The sequence below is a fragment of the Rhinopithecus roxellana genome, chromosome 13, assembly GCF_007565055.1.
Source record: "Rhinopithecus roxellana isolate Shanxi Qingling chromosome 13, ASM756505v1, whole genome shotgun sequence".
Classification (NCBI taxonomy): domain Eukaryota; kingdom Metazoa; phylum Chordata; class Mammalia; order Primates; family Cercopithecidae; genus Rhinopithecus; species Rhinopithecus roxellana.
Window position 1 is genome coordinate 7,144,838 of NC_044561.1, and position 17,609 is coordinate 7,162,446.

Genomic DNA, 17,609 nt, shown 5'->3' on the forward strand with positions numbered 1-17,609 from the left:
CAGCACTGATAGCTCCATACCACTGGCTATACTCTCTGCCTGTCCCAACAGACTGAGGCCAGATATGAGTCATTTCTGTGCTCCCAGCACTGAGTGTGGGGGGGCATCTGCACACAGTTCACAGTGGGTGTTACAATGGAACATTCTAGCATGTGAATAGCTGGACTGCCACCTGCTCCCGTGGGACTCAGGCTTCCCTGACCTCGACACCCCCAAATTTTCAGCAGAGCTTGCATGTGGCCCCATCCCCTCTGCTCCAAATTCCTCAGGCCTGGATCCAGGGCTGTGCTTTCTCAGTGAAGGGCTCTCACCTTTAACTTCTCCTCCACCCAAGATGGACCCCTCATCTCATGTTCCTTTCTCCTCCCCCTACCCCGGCCTATCCGGGGTGCACACAACCCATCCTCCCACCTCCCTGTCTGCCCTCTTGACCAGAGTCGTGACCTCTCTGAAATCAAAATTCAGACTACAGCTGAGTATCTCAAATGTGCCAAGTCCTCATTAGAGCCCCTGCTTGCAACAGACTCTGCCTTGGGGAAAAGACCAACATTTGGGGGTGGGGGAAAGGTTCTCTGCAACCTGAACTCCAGCAGAAGCTGAGAGGCCGGAGTGGACAGAGACAGGGGCAGGGTTCACAGCCCTGGGACGACAGAGAGCCTGAGCCTCTGAGTTCCAGCTCCCATGGGTGAGAGGAGTGCCTCCCCCCCGAGCTGTGCTGAGGTTAGAGGAGTCTGTGCCCGCCATGAGGATCACGGGCAGTGAGGATCCCGAGGCACCAGCCACCTCCCTGCCAAGGTCACTCATGTGGTCACACCAACCCCAAACATCCCAGCCTCCCAGGTGTCCACAATGGGAGGGCCCTCACCTTTCAGGGCACCTGCCCTGATTCCCCTTTACCCCAGAGCGGAGATGACCTGGCAATGTCATATGGTAAACCAGGGGGAAGCAAGACTGGCCTTGAAAGCTGGTCTCTCCACTGCACACCCAGACAGGGCGGGCGTGGCAGCAGGTTCTGAGGGGCCCTGAGCCAGCTCCAGAAGGTTCTTACTCGGGGATCCCATCACCAGTCAGGCCTCCTCTTCTTCCCTCCCAGAAAGCATCCCCTGCCTGCCTGAGTGGCTCCAGTCCCTGCCCACCTACCACTGAAACTGCTGTGCTAAGGCCGCCACCCCTCTCTGGTACCAAATCCAATGGGCCCTTCAGACACTGCGCCCCATTGGTTGCCCCCACTTCTCCAGACCTCCCCTCCTGGGCTGCCCTCCCCTCTCCTGGCTCTTCCCCCACCTCTCTGGCCAGTTGCTCATGGTCTCTTGCTGGTCCCTCCAAAGTGGGGCTAGCTCAGGGCTCAGGGCCAGCATGCAGGCACCCAGGCCCGCCCACTTGTAGAAAATCCATCCCACATGTGTTCAGGCTCAGAAAATGGGCCCAAGGCAAGGCCAGGCTCCAAGTAATCCCTGCATTAGCCTCTGCCCGCAAACCATGGCCCCAGAGTCACAGAGCCAGGCAGGCTGCAAGTTCCAGACCTGGCTCCACGGCCCTCTCATTTGTTTTTAAAGGAAAACAAAAGCATTTCCATGTCTGGCATATGGGGTTGCTTAAACATTTTACAAACTGCAAAAGCCTGTGAAAAACAGAGAAGGAAGCATGCAAAATGTATTTTATTAGCTCCTCCCACACTTAGATTTAGTGGATGAAATATGTTAGGCGAATCACTTTGTCTCCGAGCCCTCCGTTTCCTCGTCTGTAAAAGGGATAAGAACGCCCACCCTGTCGAGCTGTTGGGACTTCACAAGGAGGCTGAGAAGGAGAAGAGAGCTCAGCACTGTGTCCAGATGATGGCGAGGGCTCAATAAGTGGAAGGCACCGTCATCATCACCACCACTGAACCACGTCACCCTGCCATGGCCGAGGGAGGGCTCTGGGCTCTGGAGTCCGACCTTTGCTCTACCATCTACTGACTAATTATAAGAGGCCAGCCGAGTCAGCTGTCTCTGAACCTGTTTCCTCAAAGCTGCGATGGTGACAGCAATCACTGCCCTTCAGGGTCACCGTGAAGATGACTGACAATGTGTACAGACACCCAGCACATCCAGATTTGCACATGAGACTGTCTACACAGTTCCTAGAATACAGTAGGTGCTCAATAAGTATCACTCACCCTCTTTGATATGCATGAGCACTGAGGAAAGCCCACGTGCACGCTGAGAGCAGACACCACAGGGATGTTTGGGGCACGGACGCAGGGGCAGGGGCCAGGGGTCACTCACCTTCCTCCCGTCTGCACCGCTTTCGCTGCCCGAGTACGCCAGCTTCCGGCGCACATAGAAAAGCATGTCGTCCTGCCGGGGAGCCCATTTCTCCATGAAGTAGGTGGAGAACATCCAAGTCCAGAAGACAATGCGGTCATCCTTGAAGCACCCTGCAGAGGGAGGCCAGACAGAAGTGAGGAAGGACGGCCACCCTGGCCCTTGCAGCATGGCCTTGGCCAAGCCGTGCCCATACCCCCACATTTCTGGCCAGAAATTTGCCAGGGCTCTGAGATGCGCTGCCCCTCCCTCACCACTCCCGACCCCCACCCATGGAGCATCCAGAGAGGCTGGAGGACACCTCCCGGGAGGCCCAGTTCCTCCACCCAGCAGCAGCCTGAGAGCCCGTGCTCCCAGCCCCACAGCTGAGCCCGACTCCAGCCTGGGGATGAATCAGCAGCTTCGGTGGAAAAGGAAAATCCCGAGGAGCCAGCAACGCCACTGGCTGGCTGCTGTCTGGGCTGGAAGCTGGGAAGACTTGGCTGGGGGGGCCTTTGGAGAGGCAGGGCTCTCACCAACATCTCTCACCCCCACCCACTCCCCGATGGCTGCGGCAATCCCAACGGGAACCCGACTTAAAGGGACAGCCGCCCTCCAAGGCTGCAGGCGGGAACCGCGGGGAGACAGCACCCGCCCCACCCCTGCCCTGCGTCTGCACTGCTGGCCTTGAAAGCTCACCAGCTTGGTGCTCATCTGATCCTCACGGGGACGTCTCCTTGTATTACAAATGGTATTTCTTTATGATATATATTTGTAATATTTTCTTGCAAAAGAGAAAAAGCCCACCGGCTTTGGTAGGGAAGATCTGGGTTTCCGTTCCAGCGCGGCCGCTGGTGCTGGGACAATGGGCGGGGGCTCTGAGCCACAGGTTCCTCGGGGCACCTGCAGACACACCGAGACCACGGGCACACAGTAGGATCAACACAGGTGGGTTTGTCCCCTCTCTAGACGGATTCAGCACTTCGAAATATGCTGCCAAGCTCCCTCTTATCAACTCAGTAGATTAAACCAGGGCTGCTTTTGTTGTGCGTCTTCCTCACTGACCGGTGCGATCTAGTGCTGGTGCTAGATCGCACTAGTACCAGCTGGAAGGAACTAATCCTGACACTTGGAGATGGGGAACCTGAGGGCCAGTGGTGCTGGGACCCTCTCTCGCCCTCACAGGCAGACCAGTGGGCCGACCAGGACTCGGCCATCAGCCGAGTCAAATGCAGAACACCCCAGCCTTGGCTGACGTCAGCCACACCACTAACCAAAGAACCAGGACTCGAAGCGGCCCCGGCCCCCGGCCCACAGCCCAACAGTGTGTTACCCACCCATTCCCATGCCCTGCCTGGCTCCTGGGCTCTAGGGCAGTGAGAAGGAGGAAAAGAGAAGGAGGCTTCATTGGTGAGGGTCTGGGTCATCAAGCCTTGTCAGCCTCCAGGGGTGAGGGTCAGGAGAGCCCACAGCACTGGCAAGACCTTCCAGGCTCACAGGACCTGGGGGAACCACACATGCATGCCGTCTGCAGAGTCGCTTCGAAATTCCTGCCGCGTTTTTGCAACAGGCAATGCCCAAGTCACCCTACTACAGACCCCTGCAAAATTAAGCAAAGCGCTATGATTATTCCTGGATAAAATTCAATTCTTTGTTACCTCCTCTTAACATTGTTTTACTTTTGCTTCCCTCTTAGAGCCCAACAGAATAAGAGAATAAATTTAGTCTTTAAAAACCAGCCCTTGGCTAGGTGTGGTGGCTCACGCCTGTCATTCCAGTACTTTGGGAGGCTGGCAGGGGGAGGGGGGGCAGATCACCTGAGGTCAGGAGTTCAAGACCAGCCTGGCCAACATGGTGAAACCCTGTTTTTACTAAAAATACAAAAATCAGCCGGGCATGATGGCGGGTGCCTGTAATCCCAGCTACTCAAGAGGCTGAGGCGGGAGGATCACTTGAACCCGGGAGGCAGAGGTTACAGTGAACCAAGATCGCACCGTTGCACTCCAGCTTGGGTGACAGAGCAAGACTCCATCTCAGAAAAAATAAACAAACAAACCAATAAATAAGCCAGGTGTGGTGATGGACACCTATAGTCCCAGCTACTCTAGAGGCTGAGGCAGGAGAATCGCTTGAACCTGGGAGGCAGAGGTTGCAGTGAACCGAGTTTGCACCACTGCGCTCCAGCCTAGGCAACAAAGCGAGACTCTGTCTCAAAAAACAAACAAACAACAACAACAACAACAAAATCAAACCAAAAAAAACACAGCCCTTAGGAAAACTGCCAGATTCTCACAGAGTTAAACATATACTTACAAAACCAGTCACTAGCCACTCCTAGGTACCTGCCCAAGAGAAATGAAGCACATGTCCACAGAGACTGGTACACAAATGTTCACGGCATCTTTGTTCATAACGGCCCCAAACTGGAAACCAGGAGGATGCACACAGGTCACAATAAAAACAAACTAGTGATCCACACCACACCGTGGATAAACCTCAAACTTGTCCTGCAGAGCAAAAGAAATCAGGCGCAAAAAGCTATTTACTGTGTGATCCCATTCACGTGATGTTTCAGAAAAGGCAGAATTGGAGTGACTTAAAGCAGATGGGTGGCTGCCCTGAAAGGTTCTGTGTCTTGATTGTGGCGTTGGTTTCACAGGTGTGTATGGCCATCAAAACTCATCAAACTTGGCCAGGTGAGGTAGCTCACACCTGTAATTCCAGCACTTTGAGAGGCCAAGGCGGAAGGATTGCTTTAGGCCAGGAGTTCAAGGTCAGCCTGGGCAATGTAGTGAGACCCTGTCTCTACAAAAAAATAAAAATTAGCTGGGCATGATGGCAGATGGCTGTGGTCCCAGCTACTACAGAGGCTGAGGTGGGAGGATCACTTGATCCCAGGAGTTCGAGGCTGCAGTAAGCTATGATCAAACCACTGCACTTCTGCCTGAGGGACAGAATGAGACTCTGTCTCTAAAAGCGTATTAAAAAACAAAATTTAGGCCAAGCACAGTGGCTCACACCTGTGATCTCAGCACTTTGGGAGGCCGTGGCGGGCGGATCACTTGAGGTCAGGAGTTCAAGACCAGCCTGAGCAACATGGTGAACCCCCATCTCTACTAAAAATACAAAACTTAGGCAGGTGTGGTGGTGCTCACCTGTAGTCCCAGATACTCAGGAGGCTGAGGCACGAGAATCACTTGAACCCGGGAGGTGGAGGCTGCAGTGAGTCGAGATGGCGCCACTGCACTCCAGCCTGGGTGACAGAGCGAGACCCTGTCTCAAAAAATTAATTAATTTAAAAAACGTAAAAACTTATCAAACTGTTCAGTCTACATATATGCAGTTTATTTTACATAGATTATACGCCAATAAAATTGTTACGTTGTAGCTGATGCTGGCAAGGGTGCACTGAACTGGAACTCTCCGATGTGCTAGAGAACAAAACGTGAGAAGCTAATGAGCACTTTCTCATTCCTATGCATCTACCTTATGGCGGAGTGCACAATTAAAGGCCTTTGGCACAAAAACGCTTCATGGCGGTACTTATGAGAGAAAGTAACAGCAGTGACCACGACGAAGACGACGAAAGGAAAGGACACAGCATTCTGCAATTTCGGACACTTCCCCGAGGTAAAGCAAGCCGTATGTATTCGACCAAATCGTCACCCATCTTCTTAAAGGATGGCTATAAAGATGACATGCGGGCCGGGCGCGGTGGCTCACGCCTGTCATCCCAGCACTGTGGGAGGCCGAGACGGGCGGATCACGAGGTCAGGAGATCGAGACCATCCTGGCGAACACGGTGAAACCCCGCCTCTACTAAAAATACAAAAAAATTAGCTGGACGAGGTGGCGGCGCCTGTAGTCCCAGCTACTCGGGAGGCTGAGGCAGGAGAATGGCGGGAACCCGGGAGGCGGAGCGTGCAGTGAGCTGAGATCCGGCCACTGCACTCCAGCCTGGGGGCAGAGCGAGACTCTGTCTCAAAAAAAAAAAAAAAAAAAAAAATGACATGCGGATGCACGGGAATGTGTGTAATACGATGTTTAGCGGAAAAGCAGAACCCCAAGTTGTAGACACACTGATGACAACTCCGTAAATCACATGGAAACACTACAGGTAAACAGACCAGAACGGTAGGAGTGGATGAGTTGAACAGAGTGATGTTTTCCTTTTTTTTTTTGTTTTGACTTAATATTTTCAGTCATAAGATTATATTACTTTTTCCCATGAATGTGCAACTTTTAATAGCATAGGACTCATTAAGAAAGGGAGCGGGGAGAGTGGAGAGAGAAGAGATTCCCTCTCTTCAGAGGGAGGAAGGGAGGCAAACACAGACACACTCCACATCCAAGAGCCAGGAAAGGTCGGGACTGGAGGGATCTCTCTGATTCCCGGAGGCACAGTACAATGTTAGGAGTTGCAGTCAAACACATGTGAGCTCAGGTCCTGATGCTACTCCCTCCCTACCCAGGTGGCCAATTCATTCAACCAACCTCTCTGACCCTCAGTGATTCCACCTGTCAGATGGGTCTCTGACCTGCCACCCGCCCAGAATCCAAGGTAAGGACTTGGCTGGAAGTGAACGCGCTCTGCTGGCTGCACAGCTCCAGCTGCTGCAACGTGGGCTGCTGGAGACCCTCTGCTCTGCCGCCCTGCATGCCAGAAACACTGACACCAAGCACAGCAGTGTGACCTGCCTGGATGACGTCAGTGGATCCCAAACCTTCCAGTGTCCTTTGGCCATGCGGTGCAGTAACTGGCTGTGAATAAGCACACAAGGTACAGCTGGCCTGTGAAGTCACTGCTGACTCTTTCTCCCACAAGCAAACCCCTTCTCCCTTCACCCTTTCCCAGGGCCTGCCAAGCAAGAAATCCCCTGGGTCACGAGCCCTGGGAGCTGCTAGACCAGCACAGAGCCTCCTCATCTCCAGACTTCGGTCTGCCCCTTCTCCCTACTGTCTTGCCAGTCAGGGCTGCAGGCCTTCCCCACCCTCAAGCACAGTGGAGACTTATGGAAGCAGATGTGGTCCCCGAATAGCTGAGCCAGGCTCACTGTGGTAGCACCTCCGACAGCTCTGTGCCCGCGGGCCTGCCTTCCCTCCCGGGGTCCTATGGAGCCAGATTGCTGTCCATTCTCCTCATCTGAGGCAGCCGTGAACACTGAATTAGTCAATACCAGCCCACTGGCTCCTAGGGGAAATACAAGGTTAGGGTCCTCTGATCACATTTTCAGCAACTGATCAATTCATAACCTTGCTTTATGTATGTTTCTCTTTCAAGACACCTTATTTGAGGCCAGATGCGGTGGCTCATGCCTGTAATCCCAGCACTTTGGAAGGCTAAGGAGGGCAGATTACTTGAGGTCAGGAGGTAAAAGACCAGCCTGGCCAAAATCGCAAAACCCCATCTCTACTAAAAATACAAAAATTAGCCAGGCGTGGTGGCGGGCGCCGTAATTCTGGCTATTTGGGAGGCTAAGGCAGGAGAATCGCTTGAACCCGGGAGGCGGAAGTTGCAGTGAGGTAAAATCACGCCACTGCACTCTAGCCCGGGAGACAGAGTGAGACTCCCTTTAAAAAAAAAAAAAAAAAGACACCATATTAATACATAGTTCATTCACTAACATTGAACTCATGGCCAGCAACAATCAATATTGAACGAAGCTTCTCTAACACGTGTATTTTCTCCAAAAAGTACATCACAGCCATCTCGTGCCTGGGATTAGACAGCACCTCAGCCCAGGGCCATGTTAAATCACTGACAAAAAGCACAACAAATGCAAAAGACATGGCACTAATTAGACGCAAAAAGGACACTACTTTACAGTGTGAGGACTGACATACGAAGATGCAGCATCGCCTTGTCTGACCTCAGCTGGAAACATGTGTCAGGTAAGGAATTTTTCGACACTCCATGAATGTCAAGTCATTAACCTGAAAGGACCATGAGTACTGATTCTGGGGTCACAAATAAATTTCAGTGAGTAGATGAATCCGTGAATAATGGCAATGGCCTGGACTGGGAAAACTGATATTTGCTAGGAGTTCTGGCAATCCGGCTGCCTCCCCTGCCTCAAGCGAGTGACCTGCTTCTGTAAGTCAGTCACTTTCTTCCAACTCCAGAACTGGTAGAGCCCTTTCCAGGCGAGTGACTCCAGGGACGAGCAGGGGAGAGGGCGCGTGGGAAGTGAGCATTAAGCCTGGGCCGTCCACACCCCAGTGCAGTGTCCGCCACCTCTGAGTTGCCACTAGTTCTCCTCCTAGTTCTGCATGACACTGGATGGATGACATGCCAGCACCAACGGCTCAACAGTGCTGGTTTCAGGAGCGAGGAATGTGATGACAGCTCACATGTGCCCTGCACCCTACAGTTTGTTTACTTATTTATTCATTCATTTATTTTTGAGACGGAGTCTCACTCTTGTCGCTCAGGCTGGAGTGCAATGGCACGATCTCGGCTCACTGCAACCCCGGCCTCCCAGGTTCAGGTGATTCTCCCACCTCCGCCTCCTGAGTAGGTGGGTTACAGGCAGGCGCCATCACACCCAGCTAATTTTTTTTATTTTTATTTTATATATTTTTTTGTTTCTTTTAGTAGAGAGAGGGTTTCACCATGTTGGCCAGGCTGGTCTCAAACTCCTGACCTCAGGTGATCCACCTGCCTCAGCCTCCCAAAGTGCTGGGATTACAGGCGTGAGCCACCACGCTCAGCCCAGCCTAACAGTTTATAAAACCCTTCCACCCGGCCGGGCGCGGTGGCTCAAGCCTGTAATCCCAGCACTTTGGGAGGCCGAGACAGGTGGATCACGAGGTCAGGAGATCGAGACCATCCTGGCTAACACGGTGAAACCCCGTCTCTCCTAAAAAATACAAAAAACTAGCCGGGCGAGGTGGCGGGCGCTTGTAGTCCCAGCTACGCGGGAGGCTGAGGCAGGAGAATGGCGTAAACCCGGGAGGCGGAGCTTGCAGTGAGCTGAGATCCGGCCACTGCACTCCAGCCCGGGCCACAGAGCAAGACTCCGTCTCAAAAAAAAAAGAAAAAAACCCTTCCACCCATTGTCTTTTCGGATCCTCAGGGCAACTTTATGAGGCGGGGACAACCTCAGCTTAGTTTCAAACCTCAGTTTTCATTTTCAGCCAAAACTTGAGACTCGAGTGGCTAGATTAGGCGTATTCAGGAGCTGAGACTCAAACCCAGCCCCTGCAACAGAGCCCATATCCTTCTCCTGAATAAGCCCACATCCTTATCCTTACCCTGGCCCTGCACGAGGATTCTCCCAGCTGTGTTACAAATGCAGAAACTGAGGGAACCCAGGGGTCACCTGGTGAACAGCTAGGAAAGCAACTCAGGCTTTCAAACCTCCCCCCTCCCCCAACTTCTAAGTCCCCAGCGGGGTGGGCTCACAGGGGCCCCTCTGAGCCCTGAAGCACCCTCAGGGCTTCCTGGGATAGCCTGAGAATGCCTGGAAGAACTTTAGATAAGAGCTTCATGCACAGGGGCTGTGGGATCCATTTCCCAGCCGAGTGCCAATGTAACATGATTTAATTATTTCCCACGGAGATGGTTCTTCAGAGGCACACTGAAAAGGAAGGGCAACTTTTATCTTTCGAGGCCTTTCACATGAATCCAATCACTATACGGGATGGGGGAAGAATCTGTCAGACTGGAGTTCAAGAGCAGACTTGATTCCCGTTCCTGATGCACTGCCCAAGTGGGTAAGTGACTGAACCTCTCCGACCCTCAGTTTCCTCATCAGTAAAATCAGAACAGCTGCCTCCTACGGTTACCATGGAGACCAAATGAGATCCTACACAGCGCTCGGCAGTGCAACCCGCACTTAGAAACGATGAATGACAACTGCCACTCTGGTTACTATGATAGCTTGGCATATTTCCCACCAACCAGACCCTGAGAGTAATCATGAATTCGACTTCAGGAGGCACTCCTTGAAACCCACCCCAATCCTTTTCTAGAAAAGGATTAAACCATTAAACCACACAAGTTAAGCAAGTTATGGTAAAGCCCTAATTAAAATAGTTTACAGCGATTAAAAATGATAGTTCTGTATTAAATAAAGAAAAATGTCCAAGAACTACCCCCCAAAAAAGTACATTAGCGCAGCAGGCCAAGAGGTTAATTTTTTTTTTTTTGAGACGGAATCTATGTTACCCAGGCTGGAGTGCTGTCACTGGATCTTGGCTCACTGCAACCTCCATTTCCCGGGCTCAAGCAATCCTCTTGTTTCAGCCTCCTTAAGTAATTGGAACCATAGACATGCACCACCACACTCAGCTACTTTTTGTATTTTTGGTAGAGACAGGTTTCACCATGTTGCCCAGGCTAGTCCCCAGCGCCTGAGCTCAAGTGATCCGTCTGCCTCAGCCTCCCAAAGTGCTGGGATTACGGGCATGAACTACTGCGCCCAGCCCAAGAAGTGATTTTGGGAAAGCAATTCTATCAGATCTTCAGGAAACAGCTAGCTTCAGGGCTACTCACCCAACTTCAGAGCCTAAGAAACATGCCAACTCATTTTTACAAGGAGGCACAGTATTAATTTCAAAGACCACACACACAGAAAATTACAGGCTAATCTCACTTACAGATGTCAAGACAAAAATCTTAAATATAGCATTTAAAAGAATCCAGCAACTTTTTAAAAATATATGCCATTAGCCAAGCAGGATTTAATTGAGAATAAAGAATGGTTTAGGCCAAGCTCGGTGGCTCACACCTGTAATCCCAGCACTTTGGGATGCCGAGGCGGGCAGATGACCTGAGGTCAGGAGTTCAAGACCAGCCTGGCAAACACGGTGAAACTCTGTCTCTACTAAAAATACAAAAAAATTATCCGGGTGTGGTGGCACTTGCCTATAATCCATCCCAGCTACTCAGGATGTTAAGGCATGAGAATTGCTTGAACCCAGGAGGCAAAGGTTGCAGTGATCAAGATTGGGCCACTCCAGTCTGGATGATAGAGTGAGACTCGGTCTCAAAAAAAAAAAAAAAACAAAAGTTCAATATTAGAAAATCTATTAATATATTCATATTTAGAGTTCAAAAGAGAAGTAACAGGATTATCTCCATAGATCCTGGAAGAACATTCAATCAAATTCAACACCCATTCTTGATTTATATTTATTATTTTATTTTGGGACAGGGTCTATGTCGCCCAGGCTGGAGCACAGTGCTATGATCATGACACACTGCAGCCTCCGCCCCCGGCCTCAAGCGATCCTCCCACCTTACTTTCCCAAGTAGCTGGGACTACAGGCATGCAATACCCCGCCCAGTTCTGTTTTGTATTCTTTGTAGAGGCAGAGTTTAACCATGTTGCCCAGGCTGGTCTTGAACTCCTGGGCTCAAGCGATCCTCCCACCTAGGCCTTCCTAAGTGCTGGGATTATAGGTGTGAGCCACTGTGCCCAGACCCCCCAGCCCCACCCACTTCTCACAAAACACTGCTTCTACCCTGTGCTACGTGTCACCATCCCGGCCCATATCACCATCACTGCCTGCTCACTGGTCTCTGCATTTCCACCCTGCCCATTGCTAGAACACAAATCAGTTCTCATCACTTCACGGCTCAAATTCCTCCACCAAGCTTATTTCCTGACCTGCCCCCAGGCTCTTCGCTGAAATATCACCTCCTTCTCAGAGAGGCCTTCCCAAAGCAACTGATTTAAAGTTGCAAATCCCATCCCCAATATGCCCTATCCCACTTCCAGCTTGATTTTTCTCCACAGCACTTGTCACTATCAAATATATATTTTGCCTATTTGTTCTGTTTACTTTCAGTCTTTCCCTAGTAAAGGAGTCGGCAAATTCCATGAAAGTCCAGAGAGAAAATATCTTCAGCTTTGCAGACCACAGGGTCCTGTCTCAACTAGAAAATCAGCCATGGCAATACATAAAGAAACGGATGTGGCTACGTTCCAATAAAAATTTCTTTATAAAAACAGGAAACAGTCCAGATTTGGAGTATAGTTTGCCAACACCGGCCCTACCAAAGCCGGCGTATGTTTTCACACAGATGCCCTACCAGAACTTAAGCTCCACGAAGATATGATTATTTTTTACTCTTTGATCATTTTGTTCAATGCTATACACTCAGTTTCCAGAATGGCTTCTGGCATATAGGACATAATAAACATTTGCTAATTGAATAAATGAATTAAATGATTAATGACAGCAAGGTGGTATCAGTACATGATTGGACAGATCCATGGAACAGAATAGAAAGCAAAAACACAAAACTCAAACACACAATAACTGAGTTTTTGGGTTTGTTGTTGTAGTTTTTTGAGATGGAGTCTCACTCTTGTTGCCCGGGCTGGGGTACAGTGGCACGATCTTGGCTCACAATCTTTGCCTCCCAGGTTCAAGCGATTCTCCTGTCTCAGCCTCCTGAGTAGCTGGGATTACAGGCATGTGCAACCATGCCCAGCTAATTTTTCTATTTTAGTAGAGACGGGGTATCACCATAGTGAGCAGACTGGTCTCGAACGCCTGACCTCAGGTGATCTGCCTGCCTCAGCCTCCCAAAGTGCTGGGATTATAGGCATAAGCCACTGCGCCTGGCCAAGAGTTTTTATGAAGACAGCACTTCAAATCAATAGGATGCCGATTCTTCTTCCACAATTGGTCTTGGTACAAGTGGTATGCTGAGGAAAAAGAATAAGGTTGGGTCCCTCCTCAAGCCAAAATAAATTCCAAAAAGATTAAAACTTTTAATGTTAAAAGTAAAACTATAAAAAAGAAAAACCATGAGAGGATTTTTTATTCCCTCAGAGAGGGAGAAGCCTTTCTAAGGAGAACATAAAAGCTATTAAGGAAAGAATGATCAAACTACATAAACACTTAAAATGTCTTTTTTTTTTTATTTGAGACAGGGTCCCACTCTGTCACCTAGGCTGGAGTGCAGTGGCACAATCACTGCAACCTTGACCTCCCCAGTCTCAAGTGATCCTCCCACCTCAGCCTCCTGAGTGGCTGGGACTATTGGCACACGCCACCACACCTGGCTAATTTTTGTATTTTTTGTAGAGATGAGGTCTCACTATGTTGCCCAGGCTGGTCTCAAACTCCTGAGCTCAAGCAATCAGCTCGCCTTGGCCTCCCACAGTGCTGGAATTACAAGCATGAGCCACTGGGCTTGGCCAAAAATTAAAAATTTCGATAGGAAAAAAACCAGCAACCCCCACTACCGCCATAAATAAAGCAAAAAACAAACACCACACTGGAAACATAGGCAGAACTTTTTTTTTTTTTTTTTTGAGACGCAGTTTTGCTCTTGTTCCCCAGGCTGGAGTGCAATGGCATGATCTCGGCTCACCGCAACCTCCACCTCCCAGGTTCAAGCAATTCTCCTGCCTCAGCCTCCAGAGTAGCTGGGATGACAGGCATGCAGCACCACACCTGGCTAATTTTGCATTTTTAGTAGAGACAGGGTTTCTCCATGTTGAGGCTGGTCTTGAACTCCTGACCTCAGGTGATCCACCCGCCTCAGCCTCCCAAAGAGCTGGGGTTACAGGCGTGAGCCACCGCGCCCAGCCGATGGAACTCTTAAACGAGGGCAATTTCCTTAACGAATACTAAATTGTATACAATGCATAAGAAAATAAAACGGCAAGGAAAGCAGAAGGAGATATAAGTGGTTTTAGAACACAAAAACACGCTCAACTTGACACAATTAGAGAGTAAATTAAAGCCTCAAGATTCTATTTTCCACCTATCAGATTTGCAAAGATCAAAATACCTGACAACACTTCAGGTCAAAGAGGATGTGGAGAAACAGGGACTTTATATCCTGCAGTAGGAACGTAAACTGCCAAAAACATCAGACGGTCAAAATCACAAACGCATTTTACCTCTGATCCAGCGATCTCACAAGATGAATTTTTCCCTGTGGTCTCACTACCTGCCACCTACGTAAAATTCTGTAAGTATTACAGCACTGCTGGCAAAATACTAGACTTTTCCTATCAATAGGGATAGTAACTAAATTAACTAACTCTAAGACATTCACGGAACAGAATACTACACAGCAATTAAAAAAGATTGAAGCAACTCTATCTGTTCCAAAGAGGAAAATTCTCTAGGATAAATGAAGAGAAAAATGGAGAGCAGACCAGTATTAGAGGTTTTTCCTATTAAAGCCAATCGTTTAAGATGACTCCGATACCTGCTGGAGCCTGCGGAAGAGAAGGGAGGTGAGGAAGCCAGATTGTCAGGGTCCATCCTGGCTCCAGCGGTTCTGGTCATGTGACAGACAAATCCAAACCTCTTGGTGCCTGTTGCCTGACTTGTAAAATGGCAGTAACAATGGTATCTACCTCCTGGGGTGTTGAGAATTTAAGTGAGTCCATCCACGTGAAGGCTTTAAAATTGTGCTGGCACCGAGCCAGGACCTAGGATCAGCACCAGATAAGCACCTAGAGTCAGCACTGAGCCAGCACGCAGGATCAGCCCCACATAAGCACCCAGGGTCAGCAATAAGCCAGTACCCAGGATCAGCACCAGATGAGCACCCAGGATCAGCACCAGATAAGCACCCAGGATCAGCACCAGGTGAGCACCAAGAGTCAGCACTGAGCCAGCACCCAGGATCAGCACCAGATAAGCACCCAGCATCAGCACCAGATGAGCACCCCGGGTCACCACCGAGCCAGCACCCAGGGTGGGAAAGTATTATTACATCATTACTAGTATCTTCATGGCCTCTGGGGAAACTATAGAGGAGAAAAAAAGACTCAGTATTTTCATTAAGTATCTTCTCATACCTTTGTATTTTGTACCCTGAGCACATTTACCTATTCAAAAAGTAACCAAAATATTCTTAACAATGCAGTTACTTGGAAAAACGCTCATGGTGGAGAAAAAAAGTCAGGACACAAAATTATACCTGAATACTTAAACGAAGGAAGCTATTTTAAAAAATGCCTAGGAGGAAAGCCTGAAGGAATTACACGAACATGCCCACAGTGCAGGGTTAAGAGTGGTGCAGCGCACAGATCCTCATCCTGCAAACAAAACAAAAGACAAAAAAAAAAAAAAAAAGTGAGGCCAGAGCCAGGCGCGGTGGCTCACGCCTGTAATCCCAGCACTTTGGGAGGCTGAGACGTGTGGATCACGAGGTCAGGAGATCAAGACCATCCTGGCTAACACGACAAAACCTCGCCTCTAGTAAAAATACAAAAATTCTAGCCGGGCGAGGTGGCGGGCGCCTGTAGTCCCAGCTACTCGGGAGGCTGAGGCAGGAGAATGGCGTGAACCTGGGAGGCGGAGGTTGCAATGAGCCGAGATCCTGCCATTGCACTCCAGCCTGGGCCACAAAGCGAGACTCCGTCTCAAAAAAATAAATAAATAAAAAGTGAGGCCAGAATAACTTTGTCCTGTTTTACAAATACTCTGCGGCATGTTTACAAATACACCCAGGGCTTCCTGTGTGCCAGACACGGTGCTAAACACTGGAGCCTGACGCCCTTGATCTCACAACAACTGAAGCAGGTTTTATTTTACAAATGAGGATGCGGCAGGAGGGAGAGACTGTCTGGCTCCCACAGCTGGTTGGAGCTGGTGCTTGAACCCACTCGTCCTCACATCAGTTAGTCTGGTCTCCTGCGGTCACTGCCCCGGTGAAAGCAGGACGTATTCATAAGTAACACAGTGAGAAGTGAGATGGTAGCTGTGGCAGGGGCCAGTAGGGGAAGGCGGTAGCTGGACAGGGAATTCCAGTCAGCTGGGGACTCCAGGAAAACTAGGAATCAAGCAGGCAAAGGTGGGGAGCATTCAACACTCCCCCGCGGGGAAGACGAGTGAGCCCCGGATGGTGGAGCGGCCCTGAGGCCGAGGAAGCGGAGTGGAAAGCAGAGCTGCAGGGGCCGCGCCCTTTTCCCCGGGTCAGCGGTTCTGCGTTATCCCCAGAGGGCTGGGGACCCCTGAAGTGTCTGCTGGGGAGGGGGCTGAGAAGGCATCTCTGTGTGGGGCGCCTGCAGATGCCGGGTGCCTGTCCCGGAACTGTCTGGGTCAAGGGCCTGGAGAAGGTCCTCTCCAGAGAACACGGGGCTCAGCAACAGACTCCACTTGGCCCTGGCCACGGTCCAAAGGTGGGGTCAACCGGCCTCTTTGGGGAGAGTCCAGGCGGCCCTTGGCCCTCTAGAAGCCTCCGCACTCAGGCTGCCAGGGCTGGCTGAATGGGCTTCTGTGGCCCCTCAATAGGCCTTTCATCCACTCGTGCCTCGCAGAGCCTCTCCAGCTAAGGGCCTCCCTCCCTCGGGGCACAGCAAACAAAGGCACCATCCAGGGAGGCCCCGGCTGCCCGAGACACTCGGAGGAGGGAGCTGGACCACTGGGTCCCCATGTGAGCAGTGCCATGTCCTCTCCTCTGACCAAAGGGAAGCGTGGGCTCTCCACTGTGTGTGCCTAAAACCCCTGCCTGGTTCCACATCTTCCTCTGGAAGAAGTCCAGGCTCCCTTACCAGGCAAGCCAGGCTCTCCAGGCAGCCCCCGCCATCTGCCGTGTGGTCCCCAATGTTCCAGCCAGCCTCGGCCCTTCTTCCCTGACCACACACCCTGCATCCCCCTGGAAGACCTCGCTCCCTCTCAGCAGGTCTCGACCGCACCACAGGGCATAGGACACCGGCACGGCGCCCAGTCCAGCTTGGCCTGTGCAAGTCAGCTCGGTGGCCACCTCCACAGTCACCCCCTAGGGGTGCCTTCCTTACCACCCCACGCCAGCACCAGCCTTCCCTGACCCAGATAGGGCCCTTGCAAGGCATCCTGAGTGCTGCTTGTGCCACGTGCACCTGACCCCGTTGACTCACTTGATCTTCACAAATATCCTGAGAGGTAAGAATAATTCCCTTCAACTACCTGATGAGGAACTTGGAACTCAAGGCCTGAGCCCCTGGTCTGCAGTCTCTCCGCTGGCATGGGTCAGGGCCAGGCCACAGCCCCAGCTGCCTGCAGAGCCATGCTCCTGGCTCCACACTGCAGGCTCGTCACACTGGTTCCTAACTACCTGTCCCGAGGGCTCCTCCCCACCCAGACAAGGCCCCCTGCTGGCAGGGCATCCGGGGCCCAGTGCAGGGCAGTATCCACCACAGGGAGCCAGTGGACAACGACAAACACAGGACATGCCGAGCCCCATCCTCAGTGCGCTCAGAGAACACTCGGCAGCCTCTCCACTCACCCCCAGCTGCCGGCAAGCAGAACTTTATTCATGGGCCCGTCTTAGACTTGCACGACGTTGTGAAATACTCAAAGTGCTTTCACAATCCCCAGGCCACATCTGTGACCGCCTAATAGCCATTTTACAGTTAAGGA

General features: G+C 51.1%; 1 protein-coding gene across 1 annotated transcript in view; it reads right to left on the bottom strand.

Annotated features, from left to right (window-relative positions):
- The window catches only part of KIAA0930 (KIAA0930 ortholog), a 47,976-nt gene that overhangs the window by 14,256 nt on the left and 16,111 nt on the right, over positions 1–17,609 (bottom strand). Inside the window, exon 2 of the mRNA XM_010368149.2 lies at positions 2,268–2,419. Coding sequence (XP_010366451.2) covers positions 2,268–2,419 — 152 coding nt within the window. The remainder of the gene's footprint in view (positions 1–2,267; positions 2,420–17,609) is intronic.